At 36.4% G+C, this 25423-nt stretch overlaps 1 protein-coding gene across 7 annotated transcripts in view; it reads right to left on the bottom strand.

Annotated features, from left to right (window-relative positions):
• The window catches only part of plekhg4b (pleckstrin homology domain containing, family G (with RhoGef domain) member 4B), a 68591-nt gene that overhangs the window by 10381 nt on the left and 32787 nt on the right, over positions 1–25423 (bottom strand). For all 7 annotated transcript variants that reach the window (XM_084089279.1, XM_084089280.1, XM_084089283.1 and 4 more), the window contains 17 exons: positions 23246–24365; positions 17121–17324; positions 15544–15667; positions 15260–15353; positions 13335–13421; positions 13126–13242; positions 12628–12726; positions 12164–12306; positions 10809–10947; positions 10023–10145; positions 8945–9100; positions 7409–8214; positions 5548–5797; positions 3886–3975; positions 3579–3803; positions 1383–1553; positions 1119–1296 (listed from right to left, as the gene is read on the bottom strand). In XM_084089279.1, coding sequence (XP_083945405.1) covers positions 1119–1296; positions 1383–1553; positions 3579–3803; positions 3886–3975; positions 5548–5797; positions 7409–8214; positions 8945–9100; positions 10023–10145; positions 10809–10947; positions 12164–12306; positions 12628–12726; positions 13126–13242; positions 13335–13421; positions 15260–15353; positions 15544–15667; positions 17121–17324; positions 23246–24365 — 4126 coding nt within the window. The remainder of the gene's footprint in view (positions 1–1118; positions 1297–1382; positions 1554–3578; positions 3804–3885; positions 3976–5547; positions 5798–7408; positions 8215–8944; positions 9101–10022; positions 10146–10808; positions 10948–12163; positions 12307–12627; positions 12727–13125; positions 13243–13334; positions 13422–15259; positions 15354–15543; positions 15668–17120; positions 17325–23245; positions 24366–25423) is intronic.

Genomic DNA, 25423 nt, shown 5'->3' with positions numbered 1-25423 from the left:
TAGGCTGCTGTCACTTTAAGACCAAACGCTCAGATCTATTACACTGATACACAACTGTTTACTTTCACTTGAGACATAACCGGCCGTGTTTATGTGAATATTCCACACGATGGGCATTTTGACATAATTGCGTGTGTATTCAACCATTCAAGCGCAATAAGACGTGAAAGAGAACTGAATTCGTGATGGCATGCTGAGAGACGCGGCTTTCTGTGTTCTTTTTCACTGCTTATTGTGCTTAATAACACTTTTTAAGGTCGAGTAAATCCCAAATGCAGATTTTTAGGATATTTTGCGCTTATAATTATTTTTAACATCAAGCATGTCCCACTCTTTATGTTCTCATTCATGCATTTCATCACTCAAACGTACATACCGCGATATATACACGATATAGCAAAATCTCTAATAAAGCAAAAATCTCTAGACACTTTATACCGTGGATAAGATATGTGACCGTGGACCACAAAATCAGTCACATGGGTCAATTTTTTGAAATTGAGATTCATACATTATATGAAAGCTGAATAAATAAGCTTTCCGTATGGTTTGTTAGGATAGGACAATATTTGGTTGAGATACAACTATTAGAAAATCTGGAATCTGAGGGTGCAAAAAAATCGAAACATTGAGAAAATCTCCTTTAAAGTTGTCCATTTATGTTCACGATTGTGCTGCATTCACTCACAAAAATAAATGTTTTATATATTTACGGTAGGAAATTTACAAAATATCTTCATGGAACATGATCTTTACTTAATATCCTAATGATTTTTGGCATAAAAGAAAAATTGATAATTTTGACCCATGCAATGTATTGTTGGCTATTGCCACAAATATACCCGTGCGACTCGTGACTGGTTTTGTGATCCAGGGTCACGTATATATCAACATCATAACACCCAGCCCTAGTCTGAATCATTCTACTGAATGTGTTACTGACAAAAATCTGACAAAATGTAGTTAAAGATTCACAATGTTTTTTTTTGTTGTTGTTGTTGTTGTTTTATTAAAAAGAATAATGTTGGAAAAAATCATTGTTTTGTTCAGTATGCAGTAGTGGAACTGCTTAAAGGAACAGTACTGTATTCGTCCCATTAAAAGCCACTCTTTCTGACCTCGGTTTCGTAAGGCCTGCCGCCACAGGATCTTTCCGATGACGCTGGTCCACACGGCCTTCACCTCTCCAGAACTGGCCTGTAGGATGAACGTATCCTGGGATTTTCTCCGGCGAAACCAGATCTCAAAGCGCAGCCCGCTGTCGCCGACGTTCTCTGTCATTCCGATCTCGGCTGTCTGAAGAATACAAAACAACAGTTCAACCTCACAACTGACGCAAGACACTCTGTGGATAAGACAGAAGTTGACATCACATTATGTACCTTGTATGACTGTTTGTAGATGTAGATGTCATATCCTCCTTCAATCTTTTTGGTCTTGCTGAAGAGGATGAGATCCTCGAACAGGAAAACATGACGAAGGTATTTTTTGCGTCCGCAACAAACAATGAACTCATCCTGACAGCGAAGCTGGCCCTGCTCCTTCAGATTGACCTGAACACACAACACAGGAAATGATGTATCAGCTGCTCTCAAATCATGTCACTCAGGGGGTTTTAGTTCTTGTACAACAGTTAACTGTAATATAGTAAAAACATATTGGGCCCTATCTTGCACCCAGCGCAATTGACTTTGTACACTGACGCATGTATCATTCCTATTTTGCACCCGCGCAAAGCGCGTTTTTCCCTCCACAGAAGCAGGTCGCTAAACTAGGGAATGAACTTGCGCTCCCTGGGCGGTTCAGCGCAAAAAAGGAGGCGTGTTCCGGCGCAAACGTTCCTTCATGCTATTTTGCAGGTTTAGAAAACAATTGCGCCACTAACCAGGAAAAAATAGTTTAAAGTCAGTGGCGCGTTGTGCATGTTATTCATATGCTAATTTAAGGGCGCATGCTTGGCCCTAATCAATGTAGCGTGTGCACAACGCGCATACACTTTGATTCTCTCATCTACACAGAAGCAGCAGTTTTCATTTTTGCAAATCATACATTATTATGATAGATAGATAGATAGATAGATAGATAGATAGATAGATAGATAGATAGATAGATAGATAGATAGATAGACAATTTATTATAAAAGCATACATCTAGCTTACACATTTACCCAAATTATCATACACCTTTTTAACCGAAGTTAATTTGGGTGGGTTTCTCCATCCCCAACGTCCCTGACGAGAGCGTTGCTCTCCTCGGCTGTGAACAGCTCCTGGCGCGCGTCTGGCAAATCCGCCGTTATAATAGGAATCCGCTTTAGAACAAAGCGCGTCTGCTCTTAAAGGGAATGTGAGATGACGCTCTGATTGGTTTATTTCACGTTACGCCCAAACCACACCTATGAATAATGAAGCTACTTCAGACCAACCCATTTTAGATTTGCGCCTGGCGCAAGAGTCATTTATCCCGCTGGGAAAATAGCAACAGCGCCAAGACCCGCCCACAAAGTTACTTGCGCTTTGCGCTTTGACACTTGCGTTTCAGATTGTTAAAATAGGGCCCATTGTATTACAGTAATAATCATCCATAAAAATATAATATAATGGTACAAAAATAGATTTAATTTTATTTCAAATATTCATTTATATATATTCATACAAACAAATTAATAAATATTTGAAAACGTATTCAAATAAATAAAAAATAACATTTGAAAATAATAATTATTTATTTTACTTAATTATCAAATAATTATTTTTTACTTTATTTACATTAAATATTTTTAATAATTATTTCTGTCATTTATTTTAGATAAATCATTTGTTTTTCAAATAAATAATTAATAAATACATCTTTATTCATATAAATAATTAATATTTATATTTTTTAATATTTTTTAATAATAAATATTTATTTATATGAAATGTTCTTTAAATAAATAAATAAATATTTACTTAACATTTATTCAAATATAAATAAATAATAATATTTGAGGGATTTAATATATTGTTAAATACGTATTTTTAAACAAAATTTATATTTTATTTAAATTAAATGATTTTTTCCAAATATATAAATAAATAAATAAATAAATATTTATATTTTAAAATATCTTTAAAATAATAATATTTTATTTTAAATACTTTTTAAATGAATAAATATTTATTTGAATAAAATCTATTCAGATAAATAAATAATATTTTAAAATAACATTTTTAAATAATTCTTTATTTTATTTACTTTGTTATTTATTCAAATAAATAAATACAATTTCGTGGTAAAATATTAATTACAAAATAGACTACATTTACATTACATTTACACATTTAGCAGATGCTTTTATCCAAACGACTCACAAGAGAGAAACAAAGCAATTTGTCAAAGAACCAACAATAGTCGTACTATTTTACTAGGTTTATTTGACAACTAGATAAGGAAGCAAGCTAAAAAAGAGAAGAAATGCATAGAATGCATTTGGGGGTGTGTGTTTGTAAATGCATTGGTTTATAGGGGGTTTAGTGCATATGAAAGAGGTGTGTTTATTCCAAAACTCAATCTCCTATCATCCAAACTCCACTTACATCACATCCACGGATGGCGTCCATGGCGAGCAGGTCATTTCCGTGGCGTAGCTGAAACTTGACCATCTCTTCAGCTGTTCTGAGGTCAGTGAGCTCCTGCTCCTGAGAGTGACCGCACTCCTTAATCAGATCCTTCAGGAGAAGAGCGTATTTACTCATCCTCTGGATAGGCTTCAGCAGGTAGGACGCCAAGTCCATCTTATCGCCCAACTCCACCTGTTTATTCTGAAGAACACACGGTGACATTGAGAAAAGTCTGAACCAGCTCATGTGAATAACGTCATGGAGGAGACATGAGGTCGCTCACCTTGAAGAAACTGTTTCCGTGGCTTATTAGCAAGGCGTCTGAGCGGGGCTTGTTCTTGCTGTACAGGGCGTACATACCGAACTGCTCCTCCTACCCGTGGACAAAACAATGAAGAATGCATTTATATCTTAAATAGAGGCAGACAGCAGAAGAGACCTCCCCGACCACAAACTTTCGAACAGTAGCGCATCATGTTAAAATCTCTGTGTGCATCCTTTACGATTGTTGCTTGTCAGACTGTATGAACATGATCATTGCTGTAAGCCATGACACACTAGCCGCGTTTCCATTAAAAATACGCCCAATGGAAACACGTCAATTTCGCAAAAACTCGCATTTATCGCAAAAAAGTTTTTACGCTCGCATGAGGAGGTTTTTCAGGCAATTCGAAAAAGAAATATTTCGCAAAACTGCAATGGAAACAGTTTTTGCGCATTTACAGGTCACCTGACATAGATGACGTGGTGTGTTTGGACAGAATACAAGATAGAGTTCTTTATTATATTCATAAAAGACAAAAGAATTACAGGTATAATGGATTCTAAACCTCAAATAAATGCCACAATCAAGACCTCGAAGCAGATATGAGGGAGAAACACCCAGAAACACCTCATATGTGCCGCTCACAATTATAATAAGGGTCGTTCCTTACCATTAATGCTTTGAAGACACACATACATCTTCTTCGATTAATAATAATGGCAAGTGCAGTGGCTGGGATTAGTACATAAACCTCCATTTTGGAATGATTTTACTTATCGCAAGAGGAAAAAATGAAGTTTTAGTCGCATAACATCGGTTAATGGAAATGCCATCATTTCGAAATAGTTTTTTGTCGAAATTTAGAAAAAAAATCGCAAAAGTTTTGCGCAAATCCGTAATGGAAACGCGCCTACTGTAAGATATCAGTTGTCAGTAATGTCAGAATGTACGACAGTCAAGAAGTGTTAAATACGGACGCATGCAAGAAAAGTTGTCTGGAGTTTTACATCATCAATCAATGACACGTTCGGTAATGTGTGCTACATTACACGCGGGATTGAAATGGTGGCTACAAAGAAATCTCTAACGTTCATTTTGGTCATGGCTTCCCAGATAGCAAAAAGTCGTCTATTAGACGTTGAATAGACGTAAATCTTCAACGTCTAATTACGACTTTTCAACGTTGAAAACGGGTCGATCTTCAACGTCTTGATGGAATATGTAAAACTCTTTAAATTTATTTGAGATAATAATGAACATGGTTTGGTAGTTTGTTTTTCTCCGTTATTTTAGCATGTATAACAGACTTATCCTGTCTTAGATTATCAGCTGAAAACATGTGGTCAAACAGTCCGGCCGAAACTACTCAGTTGAAAGCACGTCGAAAACCAGTCCAAGGCGGACCGACTTATTTTCAACCATATTTCAATGTTGAAAGACGGTAATTGTTTACTGAGTTGTCTTGATAAACGAAGACAATTTGACGATTGTCGTAGGAGAAGTCACACTGAGAATTTCACCTACGGTCATTAATCGGCTGTCGGTGAACATGTCAAACTAACGATCAAAGACTTCAGATTTTAGTCTAGGATCAGAGGATTCTTTTAGGATTTGCAAAATTTGTCTGGATTTGCAAAATCGCACAGTGTGGACCTGGCTTAAAGGGTCATTTGTACTCACGTGTTTTCGGAAACAGCTGCTGATGGACAGGGGCGAGTGGGCGCAGATCTCCAGATCCTTCAGGAAGAACTGGCTGTGGAAGTCACACAGCTTCTCCAAATTCCCAAAAATAATGCCGCGCTTCCCTCTCAGGTCCTGAGGAAGGTCCAGTCGCTCCATCTCAGGGAAGTAGTGCTGGATGATGTAGCTGAGAGACCTCACGTACTCTCTCTCGGTGGCGATCATCTCATCCATGATGTGCTGGATTTTGCTGAAAGACAGTGTGATAGAGCGTGATTGAGGAGCAAACCGCAGTTGGAGAGTCAGAGTTGTGTAGTTGTTATTAATTGGCTTTTATCAGCTTTAAAATGTGGATTTACAGTCGATTTTAACATGAGGATATAGGGAAAAACTCCCAGACCTTATAGAGTTTTGACCGGACTCAGGTCACATTCACACTGTTGTTTTATGGAACCCATTCAATATGATGGATAATAATAATAAAGTATTATTATTATTTTTTTTAATTATACAAATTAAACTAATCAATAAAGAATTGCTATAGTAATAATACTATACTGTAAAATAAAATATTGAGTAACAAAAACTGTTAATTATTATTACTATTATTATTATTTACAGAACAACAGTAAAATAATACAAATAATGTATAGGCTACAATTTTTTTTTATAATTTCTATTATTTACTATTATATATTTGTGGTCTTTATTTTTTGCATCCCTGCACGATGCTTCACTCACCTGCTGTTTATTATTATGTTTTTTTTTAATGTTTTTTTTTTCATATTTATTTATTTAATTTATAAAATAATAAAAGTGAAACAAATCAATAAAGAAATAGATTATAATAGTTAAAATAAATCTGTAAAAATGTGTATTAAATAATAATAATTCATATTTTTATATTATTAAATTACAAAAAAATAAATAAAATAAAGAAATATATTACTATAGTAATAATACTGTAAAATAAAAATTGAGTATTTAAAAATAATACTGTTAATAATAATAATAATAATAATAATTAAAGGGGTGGTATAATGCGCTTTTTGAAAGATGTAAAATAAGTCTCTGATGTCCCCAGAGTGTGTGTGTGAAGTTTTAGCTCAAAATACTCCACAGATATTTTTATATAGCATGTTAAAACTGTCACTTTTTGAGGGTGAGCAAAAACGCACCGTTTTTGTGTCTGTTCCTTTAAATGCAAATGAGCTGCTGCTCCCGGCACACAGGGGGCGGAGCTACAAGAGCTTGTGTCCTTTTACCTCACACACACATGCACTGAAAATTTCAAAAGCTTTTAGCCTTTTATGTTCAAACCGAAGTCAGACAATGATGGAGAGACTCAAGAAGAAGTGACAACATGTAGAAGCAACAGGACATTTCTGAATGGTTAGTTTGTGAATTTATGTAGCTTATGTGTAGTTATCTTCTAGTCATTGATTAGCATATTCTGTCTATCTATAAATCTATAAATTGTGTTCTGGGGGCGGGGTTTATGTAAATTTTAGGGTTGGTGATGTCACTAACCCGGGAGGAATGTTGTGTAGTCTCTACAAGCCGTTTGTTGTAGTCCTTAAAAAGCGATTTCTGTAAAATATCTCCCTTTGCTTTGAACTTTGAGCGTCGTGACTTTCCAGATGTTGTTTATGCTCAAACAGCAACATTACAGACTAACTAAAGTTAGAAAAGTGAAATCATATTCAACCACCCCTTTAATTATTATTTTTACAGGACAACAGTAAAAACACAGATAATAATTATTAATATTATGTTTAATTACTTCTATTATTTACTATTATGACTACTATTGTCTTGTTTTTCCAGTTAGCATCCCTGAACTCCTCTCCTCTCCTCTCACCTGCTGTGTGTCTTCACGTCCCCGGCGCTGTGTCTGCAGGCTCTGGACGGGGACGACATGCTGCGACTGCGGCCCAGAGACGGACTCTTCACGTCTGGCCGCTGGAGCTTCTTCTCTACACACACGTTGTTGGTGACCTCCAGTCCTTTGATGTAGATGCCCGTGTACCCATGATGCCCGGCATCCGGGTGAGCTTTGTCACGCGCCGTCAGCTCGAAGCTCATGGTTTTCTTCATGATCTTTTTGAGCGGCTGCTTACGCTGACGTGTGGCCGGTGAATGAAGCGGCTCGGAGTGACACGAGGCGGACGAGTCCACCGTGCAATCGCTGTCGGTGTCGTCAAACGGGGATGGAGAGAGCTCGCCGCTCTCCGGTGGAAATGGGAACCGGCTTCCAGAGAACGGTCCTGCTGAATGCGGTTTCTCATCTTCGTACTCAAAACACAATGTGGAAGAAGAGTTGCGTGTGGGAAGCTCAGAGGAACCTACTCCGTTTTGGGTTTCCAAAAGTTTTGTTGTCATAGTTGTAAGTGAAGACTCTTTGGCAGCATTGGCCAGTGCTTCCTCCAGCTGCTGTTTGGTTTGCTGGCACTTCTGCCAGATGTTGCTCCACTGCTGAAGCTCTCGTGGGCTGTTGAGGTTCAGCACCATCTGGTTGAGCGCGCTGAAGTTGTCCAGGGAGAACTTTGTGGCTTCGCTGTGGTAATCCTGCAAAACATGCAGCACAGCAGGCGTGTAACTGACCGCGTTATCGTCCACCCTCAGCTGACAGAAATACTCCTGGCAATGGACCATCCACTGGTTTGCCTGTGTGAGAGACGTTTTAATTAGCATTCACATTAGTGGTGGATATCTGGCATTTTTTAATTATTGCATCAGTCATTTTTTTCTGTTTGGCCGATAAGTGTTGCAAGTGGGACTTTTATTTATTATAGCATGTTAAAATTGTCACTTTTTGAGGGTGAGCAAAAACGCACCGTTTTGTGCCTGTCCCTTTAAATGCAAATGAGCTCCTGCTCCCAGCACACAGGGGGCGGAGCTACAACAGCTTGTGTCCTTTTACCTCACACACACATGCACTGAAAATTTCAAAAACCTTTTAGCCTTTTATGTTCAAACCCGAAGTCAGAAAGGACACAATGGTTTGGCCGATAAGTGTTGCAAGTGGGACTTTTATTTTGACAGAGCCTGAGCATAGATATATTAGATTATTAGTGAATGCTTATTTTTTTCCAAGTAATATTTTTTTATGGTTTTGGTTTTAGTTAATTATAATAACCATGGTATAAATGTGTTTATTTCACAGATTTGTTTTATCAAGTTAAAATTATTACTTTTTTCAAATTAATTCATTTAAAATTTGCAATTACTTTGGTAAACATTATGTAAAATAAATATAAATTTAACTGCAGCAATTTGTTATGCATGTGTTATTTACTATCTTTAAATTAAATTTTAAACATCAGTCAACCACTAATTATCATGACAGTAGTTGCAGCAAAATAGACATAATGCAATTAAAAAAAATTTTTTTTACCGATTCGTAGAATTCGTAGAGGTTGTGCAGGACCTCCAGCTCGTTCCTGCGTGCCTCGCTACGCTGCAGGACAGTGCTCATGTGCTGTTTGACCTCTTGAAGGCTTGGACCGGCTTTAGACTCCTTCAATAACACTGCAGCTTTCTTCTGCTGTTCCTACAGGAGCAAAATCAAGACCACATTAGTTGACCTTCTAATCCGAAATTACTTAAGACTTTTCCCTACACACTGACCTATAGCGTCTTTATATAGCGTTTTTATAACTCTTTTTTTTTATTAAATATTTTTTTAAAAACAAGACAGTTACACAACACTTACATATAATAATTATAACAATAACTATAAATAAAAAATAAAATAATTATTTTAAAAAAGCCTCTCGAGCCCTCAAGGTCCACTTTCCTGCAGAGTTTAGCTCCAACCATGATCAAACTCTCCTGCCAATAACTTTCTATTCATTCTGAAGAACTTGATTAGCTTGTTCAGGTGTGTTTAATTAGGGTTGGAGCAAAACTCTGTAGGAAAGTGGACCTCGAGGGCCAGAGTTGAGAACGTATGCGTATGTTTGAACTACCACTGAGATTCAGCATACGATGAACACTTTACTCTCCCATGAGGCCACAGGAGAGGATTTATGAACTGACACTGGTAGGTCACATGACAGTAACAATGTGTAGTGCTATGTAGTACGTCTGAATTTAATTCATACTACCCCTATTCACACTATAAAGAACATACGTTTTTAATGGCCGTAAAGTACGTTCAAATTCAGATGTAGTACCTACTAAAATAGTATGCGATTTTTGATGCAGCAAATGCTTTATTATTTAATTACTTCATAATTAATGGAATTCCTGTATCTAAAAGAGTAGTGCATGGTGTCGGTTTCCCTGCAAACTTTAATTGTCAGGATTGTGTCTTGTGTCACTTCAGTAAAAGTGGTCCAGTGGCACAGGAGAAGGTCAAACTGGTTGTTGTTGAGAATGAAATCTGACTGAAGCCTTTTCTTGAGCGTCCTGGGACAGTAACATGCCAGCTCCTTTTTTCTTTCGGCATTTGAAACTACATGGACACTTACTGTGGACTCCTCTATGAACTGTGCCAGACTTTGTCTCATGTCCTGAATGGAGCTCAGAGAGAGACTGTAGGAGTCCAAAGGAGCCAAATGTTTCTCACTCTCCACATAAAACCACCTCTTCACCTGAGGAGAGATACAGAACAACATGATCATCCCATAGTCTTCCCCAATCATCCATTATTATTTGAATAAAACAATAACAGAAAATTCATTCATTCATTTACACCATAGACAACCTAATTTTCAATGCTAACATATTTTAATGAGCTGCCCTATTATTAGTTAATGTTGGATGTTGTTAGTGTTAAAAACAGAGATATAAAAACACAAAACCCTGAGTGATTTGATTGCATGATCCACAATGCCTTATTTTATTATTATTTTTATCACATTCAACTCTTCAAATATGCCTAAAGAGAAAATTTCTGAGAAAAATACATGCAGAATATAACGCTCATCAATGTGCATCACTGCATTTGTGGATTTAACAAATCAGGTCACACTTTAGTTTGGGGGAAGACATATTCACTATAAACTACGACTTTCGCCGCAATAAACTCCTAATTTACTGCTTATTAATAGTTAGTAAGGTTGTTAAGTTTAGGTGTGGAGTAGGATTAAGGAATGTAGAATATGGTGATCCAGAATAAGGCATTAATACATTCTTTATAAGTACTAATAAACAGCCAGTATGCTAGTAATATGCAAGCTAATAAGCAGCTAGTTAATAGTGAGAACTGGCCCTCAAACTAAAGTGTTACCATAATAAAGCACTGTATATTTCACCTCCTCGTGTCGCTCCTGTAACGTGCGCAGCTCCAGTAGCGTCTCCAGCTGTTGCAGTGATTTATTAGACAGAATGACGAGTTTGTGGACCTCTTCATCCACCTGGTTATACAGCGCACTGACCATATCCACAGCGTCTCTGCACACGACACAACATGAGGTTAAACTTAGTGAAACAGAGCGAACAAATTGAGATGGTTGAAAAAGTTTGTTGCTCAGCAAAGATCTACAAGTTACTCAATCAAAACTCATTTCGGATGTATCTGATAGTCACTCTGACTCAAAATGAGCCAATATCCAGGAGTATATGATCCTATGATGCCGGTTTATGCCAACTCAATCAATCACTGAACTGAGAACAGTCTTTCAGACATGCTGAGAACTGACTGCCGAGAGTTTCATAAAGGGATTTCTGATGTCTTTTGCTGAAAAGCATAAGGTATAACAAATAAAACGTATTGGAAATATAGCAGTGATCCGACGGCAGTAGTTCTTGAGTCAGATAGATGAGAAACACTACATCACATTAGTGCTTTTATCAACTTTAATTTAGTAAAAATACATCAAGTAAATGTACATTTTGTTTTGATGGCTCCTATTCATGCAACAAAAGTTAAAACTTTAATGGTTGCATGATGGAGCATCACTTTATTTCTTCTGCATCCTTGTGTTGTACTGTCCCATTGAAATCAGTGGATTCACATAGTAAAATAACTTTTTCTAGGGCTATCAGTTATTTTTTTAAAGAACTGATAAGAATGTAAATGTGTACCTTGAAATGCAATGTAAGTCGCTTTGGATAAAAGCGTCTGCCAAATGCATGTAAATGTAAAAAATCTACTATTCTTTATGTGGACATTTTTTTACAGGCAAAACTTTTTTCATTTTTCTTTTTTCATTTTTTTTTCATGCATTGTTCAATTATGAGGTGTTGGTCTATTTTGCTCCACTCCAGCAGCTTTACATACACCAAACTTTACAGTTTTATTCCTATCTATATTCTGAAATGATTTACAGAAATACATAATTCGCCTGATTAATACAACATTTTATTTCTAAAAACATGAAGGTGAAGATGTATTTTAACTCTAATATGTCGAACAAATGTTCAGATTTATTTTCTGGAAATGTATGCAAATTAATGTATATTTAAGCATAATATTGTAAAAATGTTAAACATTGTAAAAAAAAACCAATGTCTTAATACACTGTTATCGAGTAACTGGGGAAGTATTGTGATATCTATTAGTTTCAAATTCACTGGTGATGTCTTGGAAAATAATTAATGGACATTTTATCTTGACTGCCAATTCTCAGTATATAATCATCTATCAGTCCTCTAATAAAGTCAGTACCTGTAGTTCTCGTTTTCACACATCTCCTCTTTCCTGATCCGCGCCAGGAACGTGCCGCCCTCCAGCCGCAGGCGGTTCAGTTTAGTGTCATCCAGAATACTCTTCATGAGCTTCTTCTGCTGGCTGAGGATCTCTGACACCTCCTATAACACAATGTTCAACTCTTAATGTTCAACTGACCTTTTTCCCTTTTGGTTACTGCAGAACTTTCTAAAGAAGATAATTTGAAGAATGTCGGTAACCAAACTGTTGATGGACAAAAATACTATGGAAGTCAATGGGGTCCATAAACTTTCAAAATATCTTCTTTTGTGTTCAGCAGAAGACAGAAACTCATACAGGTTTGGAACGACATGAGGGTGAGTAAATAATGACAGAATTTTCATTTTTGGGTGAACTACCCCTTTAACGATACAGTATTTCCCAGAGAATGACCATAAAATCAAAGATTTTGACAGAATTACCTCAGACGTCTCCAGATTGCCGATGTTGTTTAGTGTCTCGATGGAGCTCTGAAGGGAAGAGATCGCGGCGCTGCAGCTTGTCGCAAACGGTTCGATTTTCTGCCAGGAGGGAAACAAACAAACAAACAAACTTCAACATCATTTTTATGCATTTAAGTGTATTTTCTTCTTTGAGATAGCTCAATGTTTCTGTTCCTCAGGGTGTACCAAAATGTTGATTAAAAAGTTAATTATTAATAAAATCATAAAAATGCAAAATATAAATGATTTTTTAAATAAAAAATAAAACGGTGAGGAAAAAATTGTTTACTTCCAAGTCACATGACCATTAACTGATATTAAAAAACCATAAACATGCAAATGTGTCTTTCAATTTTTTTAACTTAAATATTATAATATATATAAATATTCAAGAAATAATTAATTTACAATATATATATATATATATATATCATACATATATTAAGACAAAGGATTTGGATTGAGCAACAATTGCACCTGTCTGAAGTGAATGTAGTGGCTGTGGTCGTATGGGAATGTGCCATCAAAGTCTCTGGTGAGCTGAGACGAGTCAATGTGCTTCTGTAGAGCTTTCAGAGATGTCAGGACTTCAAACTGCACAACAACAGAGCAGAGCAGTTAGAATAAACACACTTTTACACAGACTGAGATCAAACCGACAGAACAACACACAGTCATTTACTCACTGGAACCGTGACGTCTCTCTCGACTTTCACTGCCGCATCTTTGTCCACGAGAAACAAAACTGAGTAAAGTGCATTGGGTATAGAAGTCTGGTGGAGAGAAGAAATCAAAGAATATGAATAAATCCAAAATTAAAATTAAAAACAGAAATAATAATTTAAAAAACAAAAGGCTAAACAGCTAAAAAGCTATTTTTTTAAACTATCGTTTACCGTTATCGCTGTAGTTATCGTCCTTGGTGTGAACGGGCCTTAAATCAGGGATTTCCAAACTTTTTTTGTCAGCTGATCCCCCATGCTAATATTAACCCCTAGTTAATATTTCATTAATTTAACAACATGTCCACAGTTCTCTAATGTCAATTAATGTGCATAAGCAAATAAAACATTTAATCTTTTTTTAATCTTTTATTTAGATTTTTTTATTTTTTATTATTATTTTTTACATTTTTATGATTTAATTAATTATTTGAACCCCTTGTAGTTCCCTCACAAACCCTGGTTTATATCATAATTGTACAGACATTAAAAAACAAAACAAAAAATCAAACAACAACAAAAATATATATATAAAAAACATGGATAATTACAAAGACTAAACTGTTAAGATAATTTATTGCACATAATAGTGCTAATAGGGATATTATTTAAGTCATTCGGTGCTCTTCTCTCATATTTTGCCTGTGTTTGTTTGCATGTTGGGACTGATCTGAGAGTGGGTTTAAAGGAGACAAGCTAATACAGGCCTCGTCTCAGTCCCTGAGGACAGGCTTTGCTTTCGATGTTTGGCGTGAAGCAGGCAACAGCTGATATACAGAGATATACAGAGCTGATATACAGAGATATACAGAGCTGATATACAGAATATGACAATCAGCACTCTGAAAAAATGTTACACATTTAAAAAGTTAAACGTGACCACAGATGCTTTGAGCTATGCAATTCACACATCTCAAAATGTGTCGACATGAGGTTGAAACTGTTGCCGTTTGCCTGCATACTTGCTATGTTTCTTGCTTACATCAAATGTGTGACAAATAATAAGGTCTTGCAACTCGACTATCCATCACGTTTTAGAAACATCTTGTTAAAATGTGAGTATCAAATATGATCCATCTGGCTTTTGAGGAAGGTTTATTTGATCATCTGTCAATCATCATTATATGTTTTGAAACTACAGAGCTTTGATCATAAAAACTACGAATTTAAATATCATCTTACTGAGACAAATGAATGGGAGATATAGAGATTATGCAAGTCGTCTGCTATATAAAGATCTCATTGATTTACATTACAAGCTATCAGAATTGCATCTTATTTTCTGGCCATTTTAAAATCAGCATCTGCACAAAATTGCATATTTTTGCTCAGTTTGAGCCTTTGAATAAAATTGAGGTGCGTTTTACTTATCAAATGATTTATCAAATATGATACAAAACATAAAACACATATGCACATTACTTTTAGATTTAAAAAAATACATATTTAGTCTAAATAAATGTTCCATTTTGGTAACATTTTGACTATTTTGGTAACATTTTAATAAGGTTTCATTTGTCAACATTAGTTAATGTATTAACTAACCATGAGCAACACATTTGTAACAGTATATATTAATCTTTGTTAACGTTAGTTAGTAAAAATTCTGCCGTTCATTGTTTGTTCATGTTAGTTCACAGTGCATTAATTAATGTTTACAAATACAACTTTTGATGTTAATAATGTAGTAAATTTTGAAATTAACATTAACAAAGATTAATAAATGCAGTTCATAATTATTTCATGGTAACTAATATAGTTAACTAATGTTGAATAATGAAAACATTGTAAAGTGTTAGCATTATTTTATATGTCAGGCGTTAAAAAACAGGGTGAAATAGCGAGAGCTTGAGACGTGGCATTCACAGCTGATCTGCGCTTCGTCTCACCTGAAACTGAGACAGGGCTGAGATCAGTGTGGACGTGGCCTGTTGTCTGCGAGCGTCTACGAGAACCGTCAAACCCAGATCTCGCTTCTCCCTCCTGAAAGAAAGAAAAAAAAACTCAAGATACTTAGCGCAACACATTTGTCTGGCAAATAAAAGCCTGTGACACAACTGCCTCGAGCGAATCATTTCCATGTTGATTCAGTAAACGGCGTCCCCACTCGTGCCGCCACAGAGATGGAAACACAGGCAGTGAGACCCCAGCGTGTGTGTGAGGCGTTTCTCACCGCAGTCTGTTGCAGTAGTAGCAGAGCAGCTCGGTGATCTGGTTTGTGGTGCGACGCGCATCTGTCCACACCTGGTTCCTGGTGCACACCTGCAGCACTGCTCTCCCACTGCGGTCTTGGTTACCTGGAGCAGAGGTCAGATGAGTAACCCGAGAAATCACACTGCACTCTTCACTAGGCCTGAACCCTTTGGGGGAGAATTCCTCTGGGATTTTTTTGTTGTTGTTTTTTTCTGATAAAATTTGCAATTGCAATTTAAAATGCATTGAAAAAAGTTCCAGGTTTGCTGTGCTTGTTTGTAGGGCTGGCCAAAAATGTTGCAATTATATCAAAATGACTGTAAAATAATAACGCGGTAATAAGCGGGGCGGGGCCGAGAGCTGTGGGAGCAGAATGTTAAAGTCATCATGAAATCAAAATTGACCCTATTTACTTTGTAAGCGCACATTATTAGTCTTGTGGTGAACAGTTAATCGGTGCAAGTTAATACACAGAAAATTTTTAAAGATTTAATCTGAACATTTGCTTCCGCTCTAGAACGGCGTTCCTTCTCTGATGACGTCAGTTTGAATAGTTGAATATCCTTTAACAACTTCCCTCCGACCGTCAGTCTGCTATGAGCGAGGGATGGAGAGGAGCTGCGCTAAAGTAAACCCAATATGTCTGTATGGAAATATGTCATAACTCTGAAGTAAAGTCGGCTGCAACTTCTGGTTCACGGGGACTTTAGTGACACCTGTGCGACACACCGGTCTCGAGTCTCACGGAGGAGCTCCAGGAGGAGTGACGGCAGAGATAAGGCCAGGCCTGGGACTTAAAGGTGCTGTATGTCTTTTTTTTTTTTACTGTACTAATGCACAAAAATACCATAGTATGTTATGGCTTTAACTTTGTTACAAATAATAATATATTTTTTTAATTATGATCATAATTACTAAATAAAAATGTTAAATAAAATAAGAAATATTACTATTGTAAAACCTAGTATTTAAGAAAAATAATATAATAACGACAATTATAATTTTACAGTAAAATACAATACTAATATACTACAATTTATTTATTTTCAAATGAGCTTTACTTCTTAATTTTCAAGCTTTTATTAGCCATAGATTTTTGAAGACATATAGTGATTTCTGTTTTATTTTAATAAGGGTTATTATTATTGTTAACTAAAACTAAAAAAACATAAAAAATGCATTACCTGAAATAAAATAAACACTAACTGAAATAAAATATTTTTTAAAAGTATTTTATTTCAGCTAGTTGCCAAGTCAACGTTTCTCATTTTTATTTAGTTCAAGTCAAAGAACTAAAATAACTAAAACTAAATAAACTAAAACTTTTAAAAAAATGAATAAAATCAAATTCAAAATACTAACAGAAACTATAATAGTATATCAATGATACTAAAATAACACTGATTTTGATTAATCATGCATTCCTACTGTTCATTTTGCGATATACATTAAAAATGCATTAATTTGTGTGTGTATATATACTGTATATAAATATATAAAATATATATATATATATTAGTTTTAAGCATCTGTTTCTGTTTCAGCTGATAGACGTACCAGGTAGCGTTATCGCACCAGAGGTCAAGAGCTCCTGGTTGAGCTGGGTCATGAGTGAGGGCAGCGGCGGGAAACAGACAGCAGGGGGCGTCGTGGACGGGACAGGAGAAACCGCGGGTCTGATGGAGGGTTTGGGAGAAACACACTCATCTCCGCTGTTACTGTTCCTTCTGGGACCTGAGCGCAGACCATCATCAGAGAGACCTGAACAGATCAGAGAGCGTCATCTCATTATCGTGGGATATCCTGAACATGCACTAAATATCCACTGAATATGATGATTGTGATTTAAAATTAAGCAACATTGTGAATATTGGTATATATTGGCACATTTTATTTTTAAACTTCAGCAGCAAAAACTGATTTAAAGTTGCTCAGTTCAATTCATTTTTTGTGAATCGTTTAAAATGCATTGATTCAAAACTAGCTCAAACAGTTGCAGAGAATGCATAAACTGATTAAATGTATATTTTGAATGCAAAGTAAATTGCTTTGGCTAAATGGATGCATTAATGTAAATGATTTTAAGCATTTTAAGAAACTAAAGCAAGATACACTACTGTTTAAAGGTCGTTTCTGCACACCAAGGCACATTTATTTCATCAAAAATACAGTAAAAACAGTGAAATATTATTACAGTTTAAAATAGCTGCTTTCTATTTGACTATATTGTAAAATGTAATTTATTCCTGTGATCAAAGCTGAATTTTCAGCATCATTACTCCAGTCTTCAGTGTCACATGATCCTTCAGAAGTCATTCTAATGTGCTGTTAGCATTTCTTATTATTATCAATGTTGAAAACAGTTGAGCTGCTTTGATTTTTGGTGGAAAACATCTTCAGGAATCTTTGATGAATTTAATGCATCTTTGCTGAATAAAAAAAATCTTACTGAAACCAAACTTCAAAAACACAATGATGAGCTTAAAACGAATCAAAAATACATTTAAATGGCAGAGTCGCAAACAATCAGTTCATTTGCCAACAAATTTAGCCCACAGATTTGCACAATACAGTGCATATAGTGAATAGACTGTCTGATGGTTGGAAGAGGTGTGACAAAAACTATACAGTGAGTCAATGTTGAGTCACGACCGACACCAGGTGTGTGAGGCAGACACACAAACACACACGTCTGATGACGGTAACACACACAGCTCCGGTTTGAGGAATGCTGTGGCTGACATTCCCAGCTGAAGCAGATGTTTGTGAACTTTCTCCAGAGTCCAAGCCCTCGGGCTGTTTCTTCCAAACACAGCAACCCAAACAACACAACACAACACTGCTCAACACACACTCATCCTGAGAGGAAAGGGCTGCGGCTGAACACACGCCACAGACAACTCTAAGAAAAGCTACATATTAACTTTCTTCTTTCAAAGCTTAAATTATCCAAATAAAAAATTACATTGATGTTTAGAGTAACTAAACACCCTTAATACACTGAGCTAGAATTAATATAATATTTATATGTTAATATAACATTTTATGGCACTGAGAGAAGAACTTTTGAATATCAACCCACACTCAAAAAAAGAAGCCTTTTTCAAGATTTACGCATTTCAATTAATAGTAAAAAATCCATCAAATTGAATCGAATAATCCTTACATATTATTCATATTATGAAATAGGAAATTTAAATAGAATAGAATTTTAAATGAGTAAAACAAATAGAGCTTAATACTTATTTTTTTATGAATCTTAATGGAACAAGGGAATGGACCGTATGGTTTATGTGATTCCTATATAAAATGAAAATGTTTAAATTTAAGTTTAAAATTCATACAAAATGTTTTATTAAGCTCTAGTTTTTTTAAAAGTTTTTTTCTAGTTTTTTTTTTTAACTCATTAAAAATTCTTAATTTATATTATGAGTATTATGTAAGGATTTTTCAATTCAATTTAATGGAATGTTACGTAATGCTATTAATTGAAATGCGTAAATCTTGAAAAAAAAATATGAATGCATTAAAGAAAGATCACTATATAATGCTTTTTACATAAATAATACATTAGAATAAATAAACAAATAAATAATAATTAATTAATAAACATAAATAAACCCTTTAGAACTCCTATAGTTTGAGAAAAATAAGCCTGAACTTGAGCAAATAAAGATCTTTTAGTGACAGTTTAGTGAATTTCGAGGACAAATTTGTGCAATTTCAGTAGCCTACATACAGTATAAGCACATCTCATGCACTTACAAATAAACAACGTCAAGTTATATTTTTGAAGTTTTAAACTTCCTCCTCCTCCACTATTGTCTTTTTGATGACTTCATTTCCTGTGTGAATCTGAGTCCTTTTGTGATGCACTTCCTCAACAAGCAGAGGAAGCTTGAAATGGACACTGAAACCTCTCGCACAGAACACAGACAAACACTGCAAACACTGTTGGTGAAGCAACTGTGAAAGAGAGATATATAACTACATTGAAGCTACAGATTATTTAATATGCAATATATAATATTATTATTTTTTAACACTTTACTTGAAAACCTGCATAGTGCAATATAAAACTTTTCTAAATATAATTGTAACCACAGTTATAATACATTATAATACTTCATTTTTACACCTTTAGAAAGTATAATGCATTAAAACACAAGATGAACAAACCAATTTGATGTGTAACAAGGAATCTGCAAAAATTATAATGCATTTTAACTTTAATGAAAATATATGATGCATTGCAAAGTCCATTATGATTTTTTGTATAATGCATTTAAAGGCTTCAGGTAAAGAGCTTATTTTTTGTTTGTTTTACTTTTACAATATAAATATGATAAACAGGATCAAAATTCGATAAAAAGAAGAAAAAAAATCGATGAAATCTGAAATCTTCTCATCTGAAAACTTGATAAGCAGCATTAAACTAAACATTACACTGTTAACTATTTTTCTTTTTTTTTCTTTACAATATTTGGAATTGTAAATAAAACAAAGATTATTGGAGTAGGTTTTAAAAGAAAATACGATTTCAGTCTTTCTTCAAATTTGTGAAATCTACTAGCAATTTCTGTGCAAAATGTGTTGCAAATACACTTTGTTGAATCAGTTCATTTGTATGAATCATCTGAATGAACTGATTCACTGGAATGAATCAGGATTTCCAATGCTACATATGAGTTTCTTTAGTTTGCTCGGTTGTAAAGTTGTGCACCGCTTCAAGTTGGAATATGTAGGTTGTTGCGGGGAAAGCTAAAACAAGTTAGTAGTGTCGTTGCTTTTAGTTATTCACTAACCAACACTGTTCAAAAGCTGCTGTGCCAACAACATTTGGTTGACTTTGCATACGTCTCTCTGTGGTATCATGGGAACCAGGTTATAATTGCAAGAGACCTAATGGAATCCCAAACCACATCACCCGTAATCTGATCCAGCCTCAAAGTCATTGGGAGTCTGAGCTGACCCTTGCTTCGCTCGGGCTTTGTAACAGAACAGATATTACGTAGAGATGGGCTTCACTCTTTAAGCCTCTCTTCAGCATCTCCACGAGCCCAACGGGACACAATGCTTCCCATTATGACGGAGCGAGCCATCTGGATGTGAGCTTCACATCAGCGCAGGTAAGCGGCACAGAGATCCTCCCTCAGGTGGTCATCGGATCCGCTGTGGCTTCATGCCCAGACTCAATGGCTCGGATTTTCATGTGTGGGAAAGAGAGCCAGAGAACAGAGGGACTCTGCAGATTCCCAGATAGGAATTTACCTAAATCACTCTGTGTGTGAGAGCCATAGAGATTCAACTCACTTCGAAAGCCACTTTCTAACCAGACTTGATGTGACAAGTCATATTTCATCCTTACACTAAAAACAAAAGGGCTTGGCAAAGCAGTTAGAGACCATATTAGAGGCTGACTAATCGTCTGATGGTTAGCCATTTAGAGATGGACAGATTAGCCAATCAAAAATAATAATTTAATAATAACAATAATTAAACGATTAACTTATTCGCTTATTATGATCTCAAGTCTCACCTTTTTATGACCTGTTCTTTATTGAGCTTGTATTTGAATGTATTTGTAACATGCGTGTGTGTTGTCTTGTTTATTGTTACTTACTTTTGTATTATTTTTGCTTGTAAGGTGACCTTGGGTGTCATGAAAGGCGCTTTTAAATAAAATGCATTATTATTATTATTATTATTATAAAAACAATATTTAATACAACTATAATATGTTATTTTATATAATAAAATATAAGTATTAATATATATATATATACAAAAGTGGATCAAAAAAGTTCATCAAAGTTGTTCTGAGACAAGAATGGATATTGTTCAAAATTCATGTATAACTTTAATGAAAGGTTTTGATCCACTTCAAATGTTGACTATACTGTATGTGTATATATATATTTATTTATATATATATATATATATATATATATATATATATATATATATATATATATATATATGCCACTTGGCACATTGAGTTAGGACAAAAACCTAGCTAAAAATGAAAATATAGGGTTTTTGCTCATAACTGCATCTTCTTGTGGACAGTCGGTGTAACCCTTTGACACGAAGTAATCCAAAATCTTAAGAATGCCGAACAGTTTGGAATTTCCTGCGGATAGACCCCAAAAACACTCCTGGCCTGAAGCACGAGACGGAGGGCAAAACACTCTTTCTTTGAAACACTCAATAGCAGGAAGAGCTAAATAAAGCAGTGTAAAGCCTTCAGTGCAGTATCGTGCCTTTGGGGTCCATCATGGCCGCACATTACAGCAAACACGTCAGAAAGACAAGCAAGCCTCTCTTACAGGGCAGGGCCGCCGAAACATTCCAAAACACACGCGCTATTAGTCCTCACATGCAGCCAGTCGCAAGCCATAAAATCAAGTGGAAGGAATGACAAGCTGTCTCCTCCGATAATCTGCTCTCAGATGAGCTTGTTGACGGTCCTGCATAAACTGATAATTACACACCGGAGCACAACAGAACAACTGTCTGGAACCAGAAGCTTTCAAGGCCTCAGGCGACATGATTTGATAAGGGAAGCTTGTCGGGATGAGCACACAGCACTGAAGAAAGAAGAGTTCATACTAGCACAAACAAGGCGCTCTGCACACTAAACGCAATGCCAATTAGATTCCAGCGACAGACAATCTGTCTTTACAAACATGATGCAGCAAAATCAATCGCAAATCAGAAGAGTGCAGACGGGGCTTTCTCTGCAAGTGTTTAAAGGGATAGTTCACCAAAAAAAATTCGGCCATTAATTATTCCCCCGCATGTCCTTCCAAACCGTAAGACTTTCGTTCATCTTCAGAACACAAATGAAGATCTTTTTGATGAAATCTGAGAGCTTTCTGTCCATTCAATGACAGCTACGCAACTACCACTGACGCTTACGGGTTTGGATCAACGTGAGGATGAGTAATTTATATATTTTTGGGTGAACGATTCCTTTAAGATACATATTTGCTGAAACCAGACAGTATATGAATAAAGTATTAGAGCATTTGCCTTTCAAATATTAGACAGAACTGTTAAATAAAGAAGGTAAACTATTGAAGACCGATGAATTGGCAGTCTAGCTTACAGGAAACATGTTTGGTACAACTTGTTCTGTTAAGGTTCTCTCAAAGTTATGAACAAAAGTTCTTCCAGTTAAGTGGTCTTTAATAATGTTCTCAACATGTTAACATAAAAACATTATTTATAGATGGGTCATGGAACGTCTTTTTCTGAAACATTTGTTTAACGTTTTTAAATGCTACTACTCTTTTTCAGAATGTTCAGAGAACATTAAAAAAGTAATGTTCCCATAATGTTTGCAAAATTATAAATCGCATGTTTGCATAACCAAAAAAAAAAGAAAAAAAAAAGATTTTTTTAAAAACTGGATGTTTTGAAAGTTCAGAGAACATCTCATTACTTAATGCAAACATTAGCAAAACATTTTAAACACTTTTTTTGTTATCTAGGTGTGCGTCTGTGCTCACACAATGGGTTCTCAGCAGTATCAAGTTAAAAGTCGACCGCTTTTGAAACTTATGGGCTGAAAACGTTTATGCAGATGATTAAAAATTGCCAAATATCGGCCTTGGTGATATATTGGTTGACCACTAGTTAGGACATTTTTTATAAAAGAGTTGACAATAAATTTTTACCTGAGCACTCTTTGTTGCTCCGTTTCTCAATGCCAGGAAAGGCCGCCTCCAAGTCCAGTTTTCCGAAACGGAAAGCATAGCCATTCATAAGTTTCTTGGGAAGGCCGCTGCCAGAGCCGCCGGAGGATGAGCGCGCCCGGTGACCTTTAACCTGCAAGGCCTTTTGGGTACGTTCGAGAGATTTGGAGCGTCTCTCGTCCGGACTGAGCTCGGTGTTCTTGGATGGATTTATGGCGGGAGAACCGTTGCGCGATTCATCTCCTCCCAACCATCCACGGGCACAGATCCTCCGTGGGATCGGCTCCTTTGAGACGGAGCCAGGAGTCGACTCCGTTCCCTCCTCCAGAATGGACTCAGAGCTGGAGCCGAGGTTCATTGGGTTCTGCAGAGCCTCCATGTAGGACTTGCGGAAAAGCCGGCGTGACTCGAAGGTTGTCGAGTCTCTAGGGTGACGCTTGCGAAGGCCGGGATTGCTAAGGTCCGTGCTGAACGAGAGCATTTTGTGTCCGATTCTACCTCGAATGCATCCCTGATCCGTGCTGGGACTCTTCTGCAAGGGCGAATCCTCTGAGCGCAGGGAGCCGATGCCCATATCCGTAAGGCTGCGACTGAGAACGGGCTCCGACACGGTGGACTCACCGCCCAGAGAGTCTCGTGAACTGAGTGTTCCCGTGGATCCGTGCGTGCTGCATGTGCTTAGCTGACCGCGCAGGGTCGCTCCACCGCTCCGCGCCTGCATGATGGCGTCAGCGGTGCTGGTCACAAACAAAGGATTCACCACGTTCTTCCAGGGTGTGCGGTAAACCACGGAGCCGGTACTGAGGAGGCAGTTCTGGAGAGGCTGCAAGTTGCGTTCACGCGTTACATTCTGCAGGAAGTCCGGAGTAAAAACGCTGCCGTACATGCTCTCGGCCACAGGGATCTCTGCGATGGCTTGCCCGCTCCCTGACAGGCATTTTATGACCAGTTTGGCAGCCTTGCGGCCTAAAGGAACCACCTGCAGGTAGAAATCTCCCTGGCGTAGACGTACTTTATGCAGTGGTGCGAGTTGCAGAACAACCTTCTCATGTAAACAGAGCGGCCATCCCTCGTGGTACAGCAACAGGCCTTTGAATCGCAGCTGTGCAAAATAAAAAGAACAAATTCATCAGATACAATACTGCTTTACATGCATGCATAAGCAACCATTTTCAGTGCAGTGTGCAATCATTAAATACAAAAATGCAATGAACTAAAACAATGCAATTAGAAAATATCGAAAAGTCAAATTCGTGCATAACCCAACAGAACTGCAAAAACGATGACTATTCTAGAACATAAAATGACTCCCTCAAAGATCATGCCAGAGTTAAATGAGAATGCTGAGTGCCCTTGATAATTAATACAGGAGCATAAGGTTTCAGGTATGTGCTCACACAGCGCTAACCTGCAGAAATACAAAGCCTCCCTGAGCAAGTCTTTCATTTCAGCCTGATCCTCTTTGCCAAGTTCACCCCGGTCAACTCACAACACTCTCTGTTTGGGCTGCTTTTCACAGTAATACTGGACCCTCTTTCAGCCTGAAGCATTCATCCTCCCTCTCATGTTCCCACCCTTGCAGTATTTCTCTCTGAGAGAATTTAAATGGATTGAACATGTTTAGCTGCAGCGCGACTGATTTCAACAACAGCATCTGTAGCGGAGACTGTCAGCAGTAAAATAATCAGCGCATGAATGACGACTAGCCAGCTAATGCACAAAATCGAGTTTAAAGAATGCATGATGCATGGCAAATTTCTATGCAGGTCCAATAAAAATAAAATAAAAATAAAAACTATAATAATAAAATACTGTAACATATTGTAATAATTTGTTAATGTATGCATGTTAATGTGTGTGTGTGTGTGTGTGTATAAATATATACACAGTAGTCAACATTTGAAGTGGATCAAAAGTGGATCGTTCTTGTCTTAGGACACTTTGATGAACTTTTTTGATCCACTTCAAATATATACACACACATATATACATATACACATACATTGTTAATATATACTGTATATATAAATAAAGCAAATACTGTGTGAATATCCCCTAAGTAGCTCTGTATATTTAGGTTTCTTATTAAAAATTAAAAATATTATGTATTAGCAGGCAACTGGAAAGTTACTTTTAAAATCTCTAAAATGTTATATTTAA

This window comes from Abramis brama (assembly GCF_963993115.1).
Source record: "Abramis brama genome assembly, chromosome: 17".
Taxonomy (NCBI): Eukaryota; Metazoa; Chordata; class Actinopteri; order Cypriniformes; family Leuciscidae; genus Abramis; species Abramis brama.
This window is presented reverse-complemented; position numbering and strand designations above follow the sequence as displayed.